The 20,379-nt window shown below is 44.3% G+C and overlaps 1 protein-coding gene across 1 annotated transcript; it reads left to right on the forward strand.

Annotated features, from left to right (window-relative positions):
* Positions 1–343: 343 nt before the first annotated feature.
* LOC115138506 (transforming growth factor beta-3 proprotein-like) lies at positions 344–14,569 on the forward strand. Its single transcript, XM_029675407.2, has 7 exons — positions 344–1,159; positions 10,005–10,168; positions 11,433–11,562; positions 11,694–11,801; positions 12,545–12,716; positions 13,178–13,331; positions 13,447–14,569. The coding sequence occupies exons 1-7, from the start codon at positions 814–816 to the stop codon at positions 13,603–13,605; spliced, it is 1,233 nt and encodes a 410-aa protein (XP_029531267.1). The 5' UTR covers positions 344–813; the 3' UTR covers positions 13,606–14,569.
* The last annotated feature ends 5,810 nt before the right edge of the window (positions 14,570–20,379 follow it).

Consider the following 20,379-nt stretch of genomic DNA (forward strand, 5'->3'; position numbering starts at 1 on the left):
TCCCCTAATGTTTTCCACATTAGCTTCACATATCCACTAGGGGGCATACTCTCACTTCTTGAAAATGTACACTGCTCTTGTGTGAACCCAAACTATTTTGTGACCTGACGTGTCAGCGTAGGCTATTATTTGTATAAATTGGATAAATACTACAAAGTTCAATCGCAAACAAAACAAGTTGTTTATTTATCTGTAAAACGTGGCACATGGCCTCCAGATAGAAAGATATAATCATAGTGTGAAATGCGTACTTCTGCAATGATGATCTGCAGTCCCTCCTTCCCAAACGTCACAACTACGGTTTACTATAAAGTATCAGTGAAGAGACTGCGCGCACATTGAGTACGAGACTGGTTGTGCAAAACGGGCAGGAGCGCGAGGGAGACCGGCACTGACTTAACACCAGCAACAGTTGATGAAAAATAAAAAGCAATGGGGAAAGTGAATTTTGTCATGATGAACTAATGAAGAGAGAAAACGGAAGACGTCAAGGTTGTGACATAACATATGAAGAACAGAAAGACAACAGGTTGAATGAAAAGGGGTCTCAGATAAGATACAATTTCAAGAATGATCTGGACTATTCTTGGAATGCACAGCCGGTTAGCACCCAGATGACACTAGCCCTATCTTGACAAGATGGGATTCCTCGGGGGAAAGAACTCGTTGACCACTTGAATGCAAAGAGATAGAGGGTAACATTTCTCCTGGAATTTAGTCCAAATTATTTGGTGGATTTTTCTGTTTCCACTTTACCATACGTTTAAAAACATATTTAATCATATTATTAGCTAACCAAGGGCAGATAGAAATATGCATTTGGGAAAAGCACTTCTGTTTTTCCTCCTGTTGAACTGTGTGACAATGACTTTGTCACTATCCACTTGCACCACTGTGGACATAGACCACATAAAGAAAAAGAGAGTAGAGGCAATCCGAGGACAGATTCTTAGTAAACTTCGAATGACCAGCCCGCCGCAAACAGTGGGTCCGAATCAGGTACCGTTTCAGGTGCTGGCGCTCTATAACAATACGAAGGAGCTGATCGAGGAGTTGGGGAGAGACAGACAGCAAAGTTGTGGACAGGATAACACGGAGACTGAATATTACGCCAAAGAGATTTACAAGTTCAATATGATTAATGGACCACCAGAAAACAGTAAGTAATGTTCATGTATCTATTTACGCGTTTTACTCATGAAGGCCATTTTTCTATCATGATCATACCAAACAGCTGATCGTGTTGCCACCGTGGCTTCTATTATGTTAGGTATCCTACTGATCAAAAGCCTGATTATTAAATGTAAATAGCCCATTGCTCCATGGTGAAAGGCTAAGCAGTCCAGGTCTGAAGATGCGTCATTTCTTAAACCTGAATGCCACAACTGGTGAGCAGCGCATGCATGTAAATATCAATTGATAGTGGTTTGCCATGAAAATGAGTAAAAATAATCGAGGAGCATACCTCTCCAATAAAGACACAAGACAGCAACTTTATGATTTCCCGAAGAAGCCAATTTAGCCATTTTTTTTACTCCGCTTTAAAATATAATTCTTCTGACGCCCCTCCAGAGTACAGAGATGTCTGTGTGTAATGCAATTTGTCTGTGTTTTATTTATATAATTTGTCATTGTCTCCCTTCAACTGGCCATATGTTAATTCCAGCGGAATTCAATTATAAAAGCATCCGTAGACCTCCAGCATATGCGAAATACTGCAAACACGTAGAGGAAATGTTAACAAATTCTACTAAAGAACGCAAGAACACCTTCGCTTGGCGTGCGTTCCATCCGCCTGAAATGAATTGGCGAACACAACTTAAACGCACACTCGCGTCTCTGAGCAGTGGAAAGACCGCGGGCATTGGAGAGGGCAAAGCAAACAGTCTAATTGGCGTAAGCGCCATTCCTCCCTCATACCTCACTCAAAAGCCACGGGAACTCCCAATAGCGCACACGACCGTCTGAGATGCCACTGGAACCATTTTTTTCTAGGACTCCATCGATTTGAGCATCCCTCCAACAACTGTTCCAATTACCCTTTCTTTCCCAAGTCCAAATATGCATTTATCCAAAACCTTTTTTATCAATTGTTTGATTATGTATTGTGTACACTACAGCAAAAAAAGAGAAGATATTGGTTCTATTGAAAAGTTAAAACACAGCTAATTCAGCTGCAAATTGGCTTGTGCACTAGAGCATAATTGCTAATCCTAGTTGGCATTACCTGTATAAACCACCCACAACTGATTTTTCCAGTCTAATCAGAGTGAGACGTTTATTGGAAGCTTGCCTCTCTATTGCAGTGAGTTTTCTCAGGGAGGGAATTGTTTACTAAGTGGAAGACTTGGAAGCAGGCCTATTCACTGTTCAGGGGCTGAATCATTGCATCATGTTACTACTTTAAGATCAACATGGCAGGTGTTTCATGCTATTCAAAGACCGAGCTGTGCTTCCTCTGGCAACAGCTCAGGCCCCCGTGTCAAATCTGTTTCCTGGGTCCCATTTGTGCATCTGACTCTCAAAATAATAACTACTACAACCACATTGGTTTAGCGGTGTAGGGACAGGTGCTCTTGTCAGTGTTCCAAACAAGACATTATTATTATTTTTTTAATCTAAACAAGCAAACACCATCAGATCAAATTCATAGCAAGCAATTCACTGTGTTAGTCAGATTTGATGAAATATAACAGAATGGATGACCTGGAATGACATCCACTCTCACGGGATGGGTTGTAAAAAAACAAGAACTGAAAGCCACACCTCCAATCAGCCATGAATATGACTTAGGGGCGTATGTCACAGTGCTTCTATGTCTATATACACCATACCACTGCCTATTTCATTTGTTCATTTAGCAAACAAGACAGCTCATAATCCCGTGACTTTATCACAGTCAACACACCTTTATTTAGTCTTTAATTAGCTTTAAAAATGCAACATTTTCTCTCAGCCTCAGGGCAAAATGTGTAGAATAGCATGGAATGAGCTATACAATGGCACATTGTCCTCTCTGCCCCATAGCAAAATGTGTATAATTGTAGGAAATTTGATTTTTAAAAGCAACATTTTCTCTCGGCCTCATTACAAAATGTGTAGAGAATAGCATGAGATTAGCTATAAAGCTGCACATTTTTCTCTGTGCCCCATTGCAAAATGTGTACAAAGTTGGCTGGTTTTTGGTGCCCACCCAAATTTCTGCAGTCCCACCCACCAACTAATTTATGGCTACGCCACTGCCTTAGTCAGAGTCCGCAAAACAAACAGAGGTCTGATGTGTGAGCTATGGGCTGCACCAGTCATGGTCAGGAGCCCTGGTCACATCACCCTGTCAGTCACGATCAAAGTAAATAAACAGGGCCTATAGGCTACAGTTGTCACTCATTGTCTATGGGACTAGACTAATTATTTTTCATACACTCACGTAAAAGTACAATGCACTTTCTTTGTCCCTGTTTTTTGTTTGTTTAATTGTTTTACTTGTTAATGTCCAGATACACCCTCCAGAGTAGACTGTAAGGGAGGGAGAGTGTTTATCCTCTCATTAACAAGGCCTGCAGTTTGGAAAATAACCACTTTTCTCTTCCCTCAACTTTCCATTATGTCATTTTCATAAGAAGTATCAGTGAATGTAATGTCTGTCACCAAAAATCTAATGTTATTGGTCTCGTACACATATTTTTCAGACGCTATCGTGGGGTGTAGTGAAATGCTTATGTTCCTAGCTCCAGCAGTGCAGTTAAACCTAACAAAACAATACACAAATATATGCAAAGTCACTTCACCCCCACCCACATGTACAAATGACCTCAACTAACCTGTACCCCCGCACACTGACTCGGTACCAGTACCCCCTGGGGCGGCAGGGTAGCCTAGTGGTTAGAACGTTGGACTAGTAACCGGAAGGTTGCGAGTTCAAACCCCCGAGCTGACAAGGTACAAATCTGTCGTTCTGCCCCTGAACAGGCAGTTAACCCACTGTTCCTAGGCCGTCATTGAAAATAAGAATTTGTTCTTAACTGACTTGCCTGGTTAAATAAAGGGTAAAAAATATATATATATAGCCTCGTTAATGTGTTACTTTTTATTATTACTTTTTGTTTTGGTCTTGGTAAATATTTTCTTAACTCTTCTTGAACTGCAAAGTTGGTTAAGGGCTTGTAAGTAAGCATTTCATGGTAAAGTCTACACTTGTTGTATTCGGCGCATGTGACAAAAAGTTTGATTTGATTTGAAATCCCCAAAATAAAAATGATTTAAGAAATATTAGAACGCGCAACCACGGTAATACAGTAAGGCATATTTTAAATCCATTTCCATAATCTAATGGGTTATACATACACTCTCTTTGGAAAGTGGGAATGTCTTGGATTATTGTCAGTGGTGCTTTTTCACTCTTTTTATTATTCAGTTACAGGGCTGTGTAAGATGAAGCAGAGACTTTTCCTCCCAGACTCATATGCTTTAATAGCTAGAATAATTTGCCAAAATACTCATTGTACCACTAGTTAGGTATCTCTGAATATAAACAGTGTTTATAAACAGTAAAGCTGTGGATATGACAAGTGCAGATGGGAGCCATTTGGCAAACACTGGTAGAAGAGCCAAACTAATGACACAAGGGCCAAGCATCTCCATAACCCACAACAGGTTTGGTTTAGGGATTGAACTCCAGTTGTACTCACTCCTCCACATATATTAGTACTTATTCACTGTCTTTATGTTTGCTGTAACATAGTAAGACTGTCCAAAGGCAACCATTGAACCATCTAAGAAAACCACCTGTTGGCTCGCATAGCTGAAAATTAGGCAGAGACAGGTTTCTTTAAAAGAAAAGCTTGTAGTGAGTGGTCAGTCTGGCATATGGCAATCATTGATTCATCGTCGGGAGGATAGAAGGATGTGGCCCGGAGCTGAGGACAGCAGTGCTTCTGATATATGGAATAGTAGAAAAGTGATGTCATCCCAGGCAAACAGACAGAGTTCTCTGGTCCATTCCGAAAGACGCCCCCCCCCCCCCCCAGCCATTTTTCCCTCTTCATCCTTGATCAAGTGGAAAAAAGCTGTCTTACTTCAGCAGAGAACTCCATCACATTATCTCATCTAATGCAGTCAGCCACAGGCTCCATGTGTAGAGACTTACTCAGGACAGGAGGGCCTGGTCCACACTAAAGCATTGCATTTAACCCTTGTGTAGTCTTTAACATTCTGTATACTCCCCTTGTCCTAAGGGTAAAAATGACTCACCTTCACTAAACCCTAAAATAAAGCAGCTTAATTGAATTTTAAACCCCAAATCTATTTTTTCATGAAGAAACAAACCACACACATCAAAATTTGTTTTCCCTCTTCACAACACAGAAAGACGGGGCAGCAGGTAGTGGTTAGAGCATTGGACTAGTAACCGAAAGGTTGCAAGATCAAATCTCTGAGCTGACAAGGTGAAAATCTGTCTTTCTGCCCCTGAACAAGGCACTTAACCCGTCATTGAAAATAAGAATTTGTCCTTAACTGACTTGCCTAGTTAAATAAAGGTCAAAAAAACTGCATTTAATCAGTAAACACTCATTTTTATTACATCACACCTGTCATAATTGTTTTCTTTACTAGAGGTTTATTAGTATTGCTAAAGGTACTGCATAGGTGTAAAAACAAAAAAAAGAAGAAGCAAGAGATAGCACTTGTATAGCCTAAGAAAGTAGCAGAAATGTGCATAAAGTAGTTTTGAATGCATTTTATTGAAGGGAAACAATCTTGAACTTTTTTGGCAACAGTGATATTATTATATACTGTACAATGAGGAATTCAACTACAACAACATACTAGTCTTCTCCCATTTTTTAAAACCACTGCCCCACCCACAAGGTGTATAAGCAACAACAATAAGAATAAAATAATAGATACAAAAACGTGAAGAACTTAAATCAGTCAACTCTAATTAGCACATGTAGGACAGTATGCAAGTGTGTGTGCATGGATTTTGCAGATTTATTTCTCACATGTGCAGCACAAAGTATTTGTTTTACAGTCCTTCTTTGGGGGGAAGAATTGGCATCTCCTCCTCTTGCCTGCCCCAGCTGCAGCCTCAGGTGGATCAGGACAAGATTCAGCCCCCTGAACAGTTTTCACAAGCGCTGCAGAGGCTGCTGTGCGGGGGAGGTGCTCCCTTTGAATGTGTGGGGTTACAAGTGCCTTTCCCAGCTGTTCCAGGAACAACACCCTCTTGTTCCGCTTATCAGGCATCCAGGTAGGGTCGATCTTGTTCCATATGACGAAGGCATTGTATAAGGACACATCAATGATGTTATGGAACATGACCAGGGGCCAGCGGGCAGTCATCCTCCTGCAGCTGTAAGTCCCAATCACCTTGTCCAGGTTGTCCACGTCTCCTTTTTTGTGGTTGTAGTCCAGGATGATGGCTGGCTTCCTGTCCTCACGATCGCTGATCTCAGCCGTTTTGTGCAGTGTGCTCAGGAGGACCACATTCTTGTTCCTCTTTGGGAGGTAAGAAACTAGTGTGGTAGTGGGGTGAAGGCAAACGTTTGATGAGAAGGCCTCTCTACCCCTTGTTGCGAGTAGTGCAGGGGGGAGCTCATGCTTGTTCTTTCTAACTATGCCAACCATGGTGATCTTCCTCTTCAGGAGGTGCTGGCTAAGTTCAATCAGTAGCACACAATCTTAATTACTCATATTGTGTGTGTGTTGTGTAAATGATTTTAACTGCCGGGTCACAAATGACCCTAAGACAATCTTTGTACCCTGGTGGTGTACAGCTTTCATGGAAATATGAACAAAGGTGATGTTTCACTTTTTCAAATGTTGGGGTCACTCTAGGAAAAGTCATCACATTTCAAATTGAAAAAATAGAATTTAGGGGGTTTTCTCTGCTGTTAAACATAGTGGCTGGTCATTTTTGACCCTTAAGACAACACAAGGGTTAAATGATAGTACCACACACAGGTGATCAAATCTTTGACATAACAGTATGTTTCTATGAGCATGATCAGTACTTCAGTTGCAAGAATTTAGAATTTACTGCTCAAGTTATTACATTTAGTCATCTGGAGTTAGCTATATTCTTTTATTGACAGATTAGAAAGCATGATTGGTTACTTGTTATTTTAAGATGGAAACGTTAGTTGAAAAACATTAATATTTATGGCCTTCTGGAACAGCCTTAAGATTAGTTTGATAGGTCATTTAAATACATTATAATACCAGTTTTTGCAGCGCCGTTGCCATTTTTCACTGGTAAACGAGGTCCAGACTCCTCAGCAGCTGACCAGCACCTGCTTTCTATGCTTCCCATTTCCTTTGTTTACCTTCACATAGCTTTGGAGAGACTGACATCATGGCACTGGGAATAGGCTGATTGCTGGGAGCTTCTATGTCACCTGCCAGGTTAGGGAGGAGCTAGTGTGGTGGGGCATCCCAGACACAGGAAGCAGAGGGTTTGAGGGCAGAGGATGGAGGAGGGCGCAGGGGGAGGAGTGTCTGTCTGGGGTGGAAGCTTTATGAGAAGCTTTAGAGCAGAGATATTTGAAGTCTGTCCCTAGGCCTTCCTATGTGGAGGGTTTCACTACTGTTGCAACCCTTACCTAATACTCTTCTATTGACCATGTTATTGACCTAGAACCCTCAAACTCAACTCTGGACCTCTAAGCCAGTTCCACTGCATTTCTTCATTGTTCCCCCCAATCAGGGACCGATTTAAACCTGGGACACCAGGTGTGTGCAATTCATTATCAGGTAGAACAGAAAACCAGCAGGCTCCGGACTTTGTAGGGTAAGAGTTGAGTACCCCTGACCTAGAACATAAAACATATCTGGTCAACTGCTGAACATTTTGACTACATCACACTTCTGTCAAAGTGTTAGTGGATGGTTTCCAACTGGTCCTCAAAAGTCAGCTTTCTCAGCTCCACAGTCCAGACTCTATGAAATTCATTGACGACATACTGCCATAGAAAAGAGAGAGGTTACAAAAAGCAGGACCTCAGTTTCAGTCCCCTGGGAAAAGTGGGAGAGGTGTTTGTACCACTTCATGTTAAGTGCCATGAAAACCATGTATTTACATAGTAGTTACATAAGCAGGTGGTTAGTGTAATTACAGTGTAGATGTACAATTCTAAATAGTACTTTGTGTGTAGTATGTAACTGTGATACCTGTTTGTGGTTTGTCAGTACACAACAACAACAAAAAAGTTACTATTTTCACAATGAATCTCGAAAGAACAGTGAACCACCTTGAGAAATGGGGAGGGCTACAATGTAATAAAAGTTTGTCGCATTGACAAATAATCTATTTTGAGGGTCCAGAGAAGCTCTTTGGGACATGTTTTGGTTATTCCAGATAAGGTTCAGGTCCAGATTCCGCTGATATCAGCATCCTCACGCTGCTGGCCTTAGAACCAGATCTGATAATAGAGAGGAGAGAGACTGTCAATGATCCTGCTGTGTATTTCACTCTAATTATACTAGCTATCCCCTGCACTCACAGCCATGGAACAAATTACCTTCAAACCCTTGGCACAAATAAGCCTTAATGCGAAATCCACCTAAAACCATTGCAATGGGAAAAATGAGGTCATCCAAAAGGAAACTAAAGACTTGATTAGAATTTCAAATCTCCTCTCAAAGTGGGGCTTTCCACCTTCTGTGGGGGAGGCAGAGGGACACAGGAGACGAGAGAGAAAGGGTGTGTGGGACAGGCCAAGGCAGTACGGAGCCCTTATAGATTGTGAGGAAGCACAGGACAGATATTTGGCTAGGGGTGAAGAGTCAAGACTGAAAAGGTCACTTGAAAAAGTGTGGTGGGGGGGGGGGGGGGGGGGGCAGTCAATGGAAATATCGGATAATGGCAAAGCCGCAGTGAAATAGGATTACGGGTCATAGAAAGTTTAGGTAGACGTGTAAGCTCACAATCCATTATACACAAACATCCTTCTCCATTGTTATAAACAGATCTAGATGTCAACCAAAGGTGCAGTGTCCTTGTTAACCACCACAGCGAATCACAGGGTCTCTATTAAAGCTCAGGCTTGGGGTAATAAATTAGCGATGGCTTGGCTGTAAATTAGTGTTTCCACTTAGCTCGTAAAACGCTTGCCGTGTTCTTGTTTTGCTCAACACTGCATGCGCTCGGCCTGTTAAAATAATAAACAATTCAATGGTATTAGGGTTGGAAAAAAAGAAACGCTTCCTTGACTGGCAGTGCAACAGGAAGTATTTCAGAAGAGGGCCATCGAGAAGTGTTCTGTGGCTGTTACTGTAACTACTGTACTGTACTACTGAAGCGGAGTTCACTGTCTGCCTTACACAACCACACCACAGGTTGACAGGACTTGTTCCCCTTCCAATTCATTACTCAATTGATGGCTAAGAAAACCTTAAGGCGCTACTCTGCTATACACTCAGCCCCCCTGATAAATAGTCACCGAAGGACTGTCTTTACCCCTTACAAACAACACATTGATTGAACTCGCGTTTTGTATCTACATGCATGTGATTGCACATGTGCGCTGAGCTGGTTGGTTGTTCCAGGGAATGCTTGGCTTCTGTCCTAGCTTTCTGAGCACCTGTTGAGCTCTGGATCGGGAGGGGGGAGGAGCACCCTGCAATCTTAGACCAGCCTATTCAGTTCCACCAACACATGGGACATTTGGTTTTCATTTCATGACTTCAACTTGTTGCTAACTCGCACTGCATGAAGTATAACCAGATGGCCCAAGGCTTAGTTTTATTCACTGGCAATAGTTGAAGAATGGTTAACTGTATTTTTTCTGTTGTGAACAACATTTGTTTATAGTATCAAACACTACGAAATTCAGACGATAGATAAAAGATTGACAAATCATTTTATTTCAAAACAGATTTTAGGCTGTGTACAGAGTGACGACTTTAGTCACAGTCCTGCTGTGTGTAAGCAGGGAGGATTGCATAATTATAGTGTTTTAAGGTGGCTCACCTTGTCTGTGACTAAAGTGTGTTATGCTCTGCAGATGACCTTCCCTACTGCCCCAAGGGCATCACCTCCAAGGTGTTCCGCTTCAATGTCTCGGCCATGGAGAAGAACTCCACCAACCTCTTCAGAGCCGAGTTCCGAGCCCTTCGTGTCCCCAACTCTAGCGCCAAGAGGAACGAGCAGAGGATTGAGCTCTACCAGGTGTGTGAATGTACTATTTCATTCCCACTGTGCTCAAGGATGCAGGGGGGTCGTGATCCAATTCTCCCATATGGCTCAATGCACATGGGACAGTGTTGGTCTACATGTAGTGTTGGTCTACACCTATTTATACAGGTCCCCTAATTCCCCTCTCCTCTTTTTAAGTGATGATCATTATTCCATGTGCCTCAAGTCAAATGGATTCTACATAAGTCCATTTGTAAAACTTTAAGAGTGTGCTACAGCAGACTCAGAGAATCTCAAGATTACCGTTTTGATATCGCTCCTTTCACAGCTGTCAATCTCCAAGCTTTTGTCCAACCACCCTTTCTTCAAGTTCCGTTCGATGTTTCCAACAGGGGATTCAGACATCTGCACCTGGATTTGTGTGTTTAAATGATGTGTGTTTGTCAAGGGATTGTGGGGTGTATGTGGGGTGGCAGGGATGGGTCTTCGCTCAGTTCTCTCATTAATCTCCAGTGGGAGACTTGGAGCCATGATCAGCTGCCAACATTTCCTGCCAGGGAGACAAGCGTCTCCGGCCCGCATACTGCCTGAGGCGAGCTCTGCTCTAGCCAGGGTTGAGCTCAGCTCAGATTGACTGGGGGAGTAAACGGAGCGGCACCCCACACATAGCTGGGAGCTGATTGGCAGAGGCTGGCACTGGCCGCACTCTCTCGCTGGGTCTCCTGTTCCCACAGGAAGCCAGATTAGATGCTGACAATGTTCAGGAACCTGGTTATCCAGCCTGCTGTGGGACTAGGCGCTGAGCCCCCAACTTCACTGGCCTCTCCCTGTTCACAGAAACCTTAGGTGCTGTTTAAAGTGTGGCTCTCTACATCCTATGCCTCAGTCCCGCAATTTGAGACGTAGAGTAAAGTACACTTTCATGCTGGTATACAACACATACTCAGAGACGCTCAGATCTGAATCAATGGCGACTCTAGCACCATATGCAGTGCCTCATCCTGACTAGACCAGCGTAAGGAAACCCAGAATGTTGAGAGCCCAATTGTTTGAAGTGCAGATGGGAGGGACAGCCAGGTTCTCATTGGCAGTAGGGCTACACACAGGCATTAACTTGCAAAATGGGGATATCAACACAGGGAGTCACTTTTTCCATGAGGAGAAGACGTTTGGCCCAGGGCATCCTGGAGCGTCTGGCTCAGGCAGAGCTGGCTGGGTTGCAGTCTGGTGTGTGTGTGTGTGTGGGAGAGAGAGTGAGCATATGCAGCTGGGTCACTCTCTTACCTCTGGCTGGCAGATCCTGCGGCCAGACGACCACATAGCCAAGCAGCGCTACATCGGGGGCAAGAACGCCCTGACCAAAGGAATGCCAGAGTGGGTCTCCTTCGATGTCACAGACACAGTCAGGGAATGGCTTATGTACCGAGGTGAGTGGACTAAAGCCCCAATGTTCCCTGTCTCATACCGTATGTTGCATATCAAAGCATGAGCAAAGGGTATTTGGAAACTCAAGTTCATTTGGACAAAGTTAAATACCACTTCCTCTTCTTCCCCTCAGAGACCAACCTGGGCTTGGAGATCAGTGTGCACTGCCCCTGCCACACCTTCAACCCCAATGGTGACATCATCGAAAATGTCAACGAGGTGCTAGATGTGAAGTTCAAAGGTCAGATGACACGAGGTGCCTCATTTTGTATGACAATCGTTTTTTGGCTTTTCCACTGCTCTTCACAGCCCCTCTTTCTTTCCGTACGAGCTCTGATTAAGAAAAAGACCCTCTGAAGTCTTATCCAGTGAACATGGGCCTCAATGGTTGATAGTTATTTGGCATTTTTTTATGAGAGAAAGAGAGAGAGAAAATATCATGGGAATACAATTGGTCTGGTATCTCACTTAGAATTGGGGGCCCCTGGTCCTGGGAACGCTGCCCTGACTGGCTAGGCCACAAGGAATGTGCTTCCACGGCGCTCAGATGCTTGGCCCCGAATTAAGAAGGGCGTCCGTATCCACCGGCAGCGTCTCTCCTGAGTTCTCTACTGCTTTTGCTATCAGGGGAAGATTGGATGAGCAGACACTAACCCAGGGGGAGGACAGAGGGACCAGCTCTGACTGGTGGAGGAGGAGGATGAGTGGGGGATGTCTCAAGTCCAGCCTCTCACCAGTGAAGACAATGCTTTTAAAACTTTACAGAAAGTACTACGACTAAAACAGCAGTGATGAATTTAAATTTGGTATAACTTACTCAGACACACTTATGCACAATTTTCTAATGGACTAGGACTGCACTTCAGCTTGAATTAACCAAATTGTCCAATTTGAATATGGAATGGTCTTGGTCTATGTACCATTTCATCCACTGATGACACTTCCCTCTGAGACATCTGACATCCCTGGATCATCCTCCTGTAGGTGTGGAGGGTGACTACGATGAGAGTCGCTGGGACCTGGGTAGCAGACTGAAGAAGCAGAAGGAGCAGCTCTTCCCTCACCTCATCCTCATGATGCTGCCCCCTCACAGGCTAGACGCCCAGTCCTCATCCCGCAGACGCAAGAGAGCCCTGGACACCAACTACTGCTTCTCGTAAGTAACCACCTCACTCTAGTAATTCAATCACAATTTTAGAGTGCATGTCATATATTTAGATAAAAACTTGCTGCAGGATGAGTAGACACATTTGTGTCCAATAGATGAATAGCCCCTAATTACTCCTGTAAGCAATATAGTAGGTCAAGGTGGATCTCAAATGGCAATGTGTCTTCTCTCATTTCTAATTTACTTGGCAGAGGAGCATTACGCATACGAATAAGCTGGTTAATTTGCTGTCAGTCTCTGGAAAGGCAGAGGCATTACAAGTCGAGATCTGTCCCTGTGTTAAAGTGTACGACAGTGAAATAAGGACACACCTTCCAGTGGTATTTCTGGGCTTCTCAGACTGCATGCATGTAGTGAAATATACCCAACTTGGAAATAGAGTGTTTCTCCTTCAGGTAATGTGTATAATTTCTTCATAATTATCACTCTCTCTCCCCTGCCTGCTGTAGTAACTATGAAGAGAACTGCTGTGTGCGACCCCTCTACATTGACTTCCGCCAGCATCTGGGCTGGAGGTGGATCCACGAGCCGAAGGGATACTATGCCAACTTCTGCTCCGGGCCCTGCCCTTACCTACGGAGCGCAGACACCACACACAGCTCGGTGAGACACGACACCACTAATGTACACCACTAATGAGACACGACTTGTACACCACTAATGACTCATTACCCTGTGTTACAAATATTATCACACAAACACCTCTATTCCCCTATAGATGCTGAGTCTGTACAACACCCTGAACCCTGAGGCGTCTGCCTCTCCCTGCTGTGTGCCTCAGGACCTGGAGCCCCTCACCATCCTCTACTACGTGGGCCGCACCCCCAAGGTGGAGCAGCTCTCCAACATGATCGTCAAGTCCTGCAAGTGCAGCTAAGGGCCCCAGCCCAGCACACTGGGATCTGACAGGGCCTGCACGGCACTGAGGGAGTGGAGGGTGGCGTGCCGTCTGTCCCACCACCAAGAGTACCTCTGTCCACCCTCAACACTCTCCACCCTCCTCATTCCTCAGCCGAGCACACGCAGAGGGCCTGCAGAGAGACGCAGTCCACCACTCTACCCACAATCCCCAGGCTGTGTGTCCAAATGACTTTCAAATACCACTCCAGACCCAGCAATCTCAACGTCAACATAACTTTTTATTGGCCTTTTACAATGGCATTTTTCTTTTCAACGTCAAGTGTTTTCCTCATTCTTTTGTCAATATTTCAGCCTTCTGAACTGCCCGTACCTTTGTGCCATATGACCACAGGCATTCAAAGCCAACCTCTGAACAGCGGAAAAGAACAGACGAAAGCTGTTCGAGCCTTGACCACTGCCTACTCAAGGACACACCGTAGTTGCAGTCAAAAAGAGAGACCCACTGAGAACCTGGATTTACAGTGCAAATGACTACATCAAAGGGGCTAAAGCAAAAGCTCTGTCAGGCTTTTGAACCATCCTTTTTAATGGAGGCATAACACAAGGCCTTGACGCACAGAACAGACTGTCTATGCTGGAAACTAGCGTGGTGCGCACCACAGCTCCCTTACATTGTTCTTCTAGGACAGATGCTGATGGACTCAAGTTACCGGTATCTTAGGAAAAATACAACATGCTGGAAAACAACTTTTATTCAACGACGTATCTTCACGGTTATGTTTACCTCTAATATGCAACAGAATCATGTTTTTAGGGATTTTTTCCCCGCAAATGGAGCAGACTTTTCTGTTGTACAAGACGATAAATGTCACTAAGTGAACGTGTAAATGTTTTTATTGCTATTACTCTTAAACACTTTTTTAAAATAAAAAAATAGTCTTGGAAGAACAGATGTTATTAAATGTTTGTATCTGAAAGTACTCATAATTTGTGGATATCAGTGTATATTCAGCATTTAGGCTCAGCTCAACAATACAGCTATTCATATTGAGGTCCTAGTCCTGAAGCGTATTGATAAAAAGTGTTCACTTTCATAGGTGCTAGAAACTGAAGAGATTGACAACTTTTTTTATTTTTAAAGATACACTGCAACCATTTAGAGTACATATAGACACTGGCATGAACAACATATTGCTACCGATATTAATGGACTTGCTTTGAAATGGTCACTATTGGTCACCACAATGTTTGGTCCTTACAGTACAACAGTTGGGGAGACACAGGCAAAAGGCTATTAATAAGTATTACCTTGCAATACATGCACAACCCACCGTTTCTACTCTAGATAAGAGCATGCTGTCATAGGTTTCGTACTTGTCAATCAACACCAATCACATTTTTGAATATAAATTGAATATTGAGAATATTCTCCATCTGTGTAATGGACAGTACTTCTGCCAAACATCAATCCCTGAGTACGTTCACTACAAAAATATGCTCTGAGCATAGGGGCCATGAGACAGACATTCAATAGCTCAACCCCAGTTGGAACTAACCTGGTACAACTTTTCAACCAGTTAAATCTAGAATCAGGTGTGCCAGGACGGAATCTCTCAATGAACATGGTTGGAGCCATGCTGTAGAGTATAGACAAACCATGGAGTGAAAACGTGAGAACTGTAAAGGCAACAATAAAACTCATTCAAACAAATGTCCTGCTAGCCAATGTAACAAGTCTTCGTGAAGAGAGGAATCCCTTCAGTATACATGATTGGAAACTGTTTGTGATACTCTCAGATAAATTAATGAATGAGTGAATGGGGGGTGGTTGGTTCCCAAACAACTTCAAAACTGCCTTACCTGACAGGAGTTTCTTTCCTTGCTCATTTCTCAATAATACAAGAGATCATTGAGACAATCTCTAAAATACTGATCAATTGCAGGCGATATCTATTGCCATCCTAAACTTGCCTACATGGCAAACCTGTTTTTGAGGGGAGTGGTGGAGCACTTCTCCTTGGCTGTACAGTAACTGCTATAAAGTATAAAGAGTATACTCTGAGATCCAGTATTAGTGCCCATGGGGGCTCTGGTGGGAACCAGCTGTTGCTGTGTGTTTGTCTTTCTATAGCATAGACAAAAAGACAGACAGACAGCAGACGGACAGCAAGGGAAGAATGAGGGAGGACAACTGCTGCGATAGGGGTTATGGAGTAGAGGCCGGGTGGTGGGGAGATACAGAAGGGCACTGGAAAGTATTGGGCTGTGCAACGGATCCCGACCTGCGTCAGACAGGGATTCCTGACAGGAGAGGCTATCTTTCATGTTTGCGGCTCCTTCACATAGTGTAGTAACAAGCCCTGATGTGATGTCAGACATACCGTCATGCTGTCACAGTGGTGGTATCGGTCTGTTGTTTCCTACCCAGCATGCACCTGTGGTCATATGCAGATACACCTCTGTCGGCAAAGTGGAGTGGCGTCACTCCCATTCTCTCTCTGTCACCTGAGCTTGGTCCTCTGGCCCTGAAACAGTTGTATACAGAAAGACCTGCAGAGGAAAGAAGATAACTGACATGAACACAATAACTCCATTGGGGTTAACATCTAATGTTGCCATTTAAAGGCCCGCTCTTCATTGTGCAGTAGTTAGAAACTATACTACCGTGGGAGCCGGTCAGGGCAAAAGCTGTGGAAGAATGTACTCCATAGTGATGACTGGTGTATCTTACACTTCAAAAAGGAGCATTTGGAGCCAATTTCAAAGACAAATAGTGTGAGGAGTTGAGCCAAACTTGAAAAGTTCTATATGGGATTTTATGGTTGCAACAGTATGCTAGATGTTTAAATTGTTATAGGGAGAAGAATGAGTCTGAGAACTATTATAAATATAATAGTCTGAGGTATTGGATATAGAAATATTTGCTAAACATTATAAAGTTTCAAAGGAATGTGCAAAACCAATGGAGAGAGAGGAATCAGCTGGCACACTGTCCTGGTAGGGCTGTGTTACTTTTCATGGCCAACGCAAGTGGACCGGCCCAGGCAGCCACTGAACATCAGCCCCTGTCCTGCCGTCCCATCACCCCTTGCCCTCTTGCATATCACCTGGCCTAGAGCCAGGCATCCAGTATAAAAGGAATTCCAAGTACAGTTGGAGCTGCTATGTTTGTGCTCCCAAACAGTATTCCCTTTCATTCCCTCTCAGCAGACTGTTTATTTTGGTGCTCTTTTACACTGTGGGGCCTGACGGAGCTGGAAAGCGAAAACATCTCCCCAACTTCCAATCCGATGACATGACCGCTGGAAGTGACTTATTCTAGCTCAGCAAAAGAAAGAGAGAAAGGGCAATATTCCCCTTCCATTTCCCCCTGATAGTAGCCTAATGCAGAACAAAACCTAATGAAACACAAAGCCACAAAACAGATACTAGATTACTGTGAGAAACCAGGACCTGATCATTTTCTGAATTGAACATGACAACTGGGTATAAAATATGCCAAGTGAGGAAACTAGTTGAAAGACAAGAATTTGAGTGATGTGTCTTTACTTGGTTGCAGGGTTGGGAATTAACACCGCCACACGCCAAATGCGGGTAGATTTTCTCATTGACGAGTAAGAATGTATATTAAAAACAAACAAAAAAAACATTTTAAATTAGAATAGGCATTGGTCTGAAACTGAAAAGGAAAGAAAATTCACATGAGTACCACAATGACTATTCCACCTATGCTCTACCAAGATTTTCCAGCATGCAGCTTTGACCTACAGTAGCTGTGTCGGTATTGTACCTCAAACTACACTAATGTTCAAAAGTTTGTGGTCACTTAATGAAATGAGTTGCAAAATGAATAGGTAATATAGTCAAGACAAGGTTATAAAAGCAAATAGGAAACAGCTCACCCAGAGGTGGCGCTCCTAGTGGCCGGAGACTTTAATGCAGGGAAACTTAAATCAGTTCAACCTAATTTCTATGTTAAATGTGCAAAGGAAAACAAATCTAGATCACCTGTACTCCACACACAGAGACACATACAAAGCTCTCCCTCGCCCTCCATTTGGTAAATCTGACCACAATTCTATCCTCCTGATTCCTGCTTACAAGCAAAAATTAAAGCAGGAAGCACCAGTGACTCGGCCTATAAAAAAGTGGTCAGATGAAACAGATGCGAAACTACAGGACTGTTTTGCTATCACAGACTGGAACATGTTCCAGAATTCTTCCGATGGCATTGAGGAGTACACCACATCAGCCACTGGCTTAATCAATAAGTGCGTCAAGGGCGTCGTCCCCATAGTGACTGTACGTACATACCCCAACCAGAAGCCATGGATTACAGGCAACATTCACACTAAGCTGGGTTGGCGCCCCCCCCCCCCCCCTTGGGTTGTGCCGTGGCGGAGATCTTTGTGGGCTATACTCAGCCTTGTCTCAGGATGGTAAGTTGGTGGTTGAAGATATCCCTCTAGTGGTGTGGGGGCTGTGCTTTGGCAAAGTGGGTGGGGTTATATCCTTCCTGTTTGGCCCTGTCCGGGGGTGTCCTTGGATGGGGCCACAGTGTCTCCTCACCCCTCCTGTCTCAGCCTCCAGTATTTATGCTGCAGTAGTTTATGTGTCGGGGGGCTAGGGTCAGTTTGTTATATCTGGAGTACTTCTCCTGTCCTATTCGGTGTCCTGTGTGAATTTAAGTGTGCTCTCTCTAATTCTCTCTTTCTTTCTTTCTCTCTCTCGGAGGACCTGAGCCCTAGGACCATGCCTCAGGACTACCTGACATGATGACTCCTTGCTGTCCCCAGTCCACCTGGCCGTGCTGCTGCTCCAGTTTCAACTGTTCTGCCTTATTATTATTGGACCATGCTGGTCATTTATGAACATTTGAACATCTTGGCCATGTTCTGTTATAATCTCCACCCGGCACAGCCAGAAGAGGACTGGCCACCCCACATAGCCTGGTTCCTCTCTAGGTTTCTTCCTAGGTTTTGGCCTTTCTAGGGAGTTTTTCCTAGCCACCGTGCTTCTACACCTGCATTGCTTGCTGTTTGGGGTTTTAGGCTGGGTTTCTGTACAGCACTTTGAGATATCAGCTGATGTACGAAGGGCTATATAAATACATTTGATTTGATTTGATAAGGGGTAGAGCTGCCGCTTTCAAGGTGTGGGACTCTAACCCGGAAGCTTATAAGAAATGCTGCTATGCCCTACGACGAACCATCAAACAGGCAAAGCTTCAATACAGGGCTATGATTGAATCGTACTACACCGGCTCCGACGCTCGTCTTATGTGAACAGGGCTTTCAAACTATTACAAACTACAAAGGGAAGCACATCCGCGAGCATCCAAGTGACACAAGCGTACCAGATGAGCTAAATCACTTCTATGCTTGCTTCGAGGCAAGCAACACTGAGGCATGCATGAGAGCATCAGCTGCTCCGGACGACTGTGTGATCACGCTCTACGTAGCCGGTGTGAGTAAGACCTTTAAACAGGTCAACATTCACAAGACTGCGGTGCCAGAAGGATTTCCAGGACGTGTGCTGATCAAATGGCAGGTATCTTCACTGACATTTTCAATGTCCCTGATTGAGTCTGTAATACCAACATGTTTCAAGCAGACCACCATATTCCCTGTACCCAAGAACACTAAGGCAACCTGCCTAAATGACCACAGACCCGTAGCACTCACGTCCGTAGCCATGAAGTGCTTTGAAAGGCTGGTAATGGCTCACATCAACACCATTATCCCAGAAACCCATTCCACCCAAACAGATCGACAGATGATGCAATCTCTATTGCCCTCCGCACTGCCCTTTCCCACCTGGACAAAAGGAACACCTACGTGAGAATGCTATTCATTGACTACAGCTCAGCGTGCAATACCATAGTACCCTAAAAGCTCATCACTAAGCTAAGGATCCTGGGACTAAACACCTCCCTCTGCAACTGGATCCTAGACTTCCTGACGGCTCACACCCAGGTGGTGAGGGTAGGTAGCAACACATCTTCCACGCTGATCCTCAACACTGGAACCCCTCAGGGGTGCGTGCTCAGTCCCCTCCTGTACTCCCTGTTCACACACGACTGCTTGGCCAGGCATGACTCCAACACCATCATTAAGTTTGCAGACTACACAACAGCGGTAGGCCTGATCACCGACAATGATGAGACCGCCTATAGGGAGGAGGTCAGAGACCTGGCCGGGTGGTACCAGAATAACAACCTATCTCTCAAAGTAACCAAGACTAAGGAGATGATTGTGGACTACAGGAAAAGGAGGACCGAGGACGCCCCCATTCTCATCGACGGGGCTAGAGTAGAGCAGGTTGAGAGCTTCAAGTTCCTTGGTGTCCACATCACCAACACTTGTTCTCAACTAGCTTACCTGATTAAATAAAGGTGAAAAAACTAGAATGGTCCAAACACACCAAGACAGTTGTGAAGAGGGCACGACAAAGCCTATTCCCCCTCAGGAAACTAAAATTATTTGGCATGAGTCCTCAGATCCTCAAAAGTTTCTACAGCTGCAACACTGAGAGCATCCTGACTGGTTGCATCACTGCATGGTAAGGCAACTGCTCTGCCTCCGACCGCAAGGCACTACAGAGGGAAGTGCGTACGGCCCAGTACATCACTGGGGCTAAGCTGCCTGCCATCCAGGATCTCTACACCAGGCGGGGTCAGAAGGAGGCCCTAAAAATTGTCAAAGACCCCAGACACCCCAGTCATAGACTGTTCTCTCTACTACCGCATGGCAAGCCTTACCGGAGCGCCAAGTCTAGGTCCAAAAGGCTT

The sequence above is a fragment of the Oncorhynchus nerka genome, linkage group LG12 (assembly GCF_034236695.1).
Source record: "Oncorhynchus nerka isolate Pitt River linkage group LG12, Oner_Uvic_2.0, whole genome shotgun sequence".
In the NCBI taxonomy this organism is placed as follows: Eukaryota; Metazoa; Chordata; class Actinopteri; order Salmoniformes; family Salmonidae; genus Oncorhynchus; species Oncorhynchus nerka.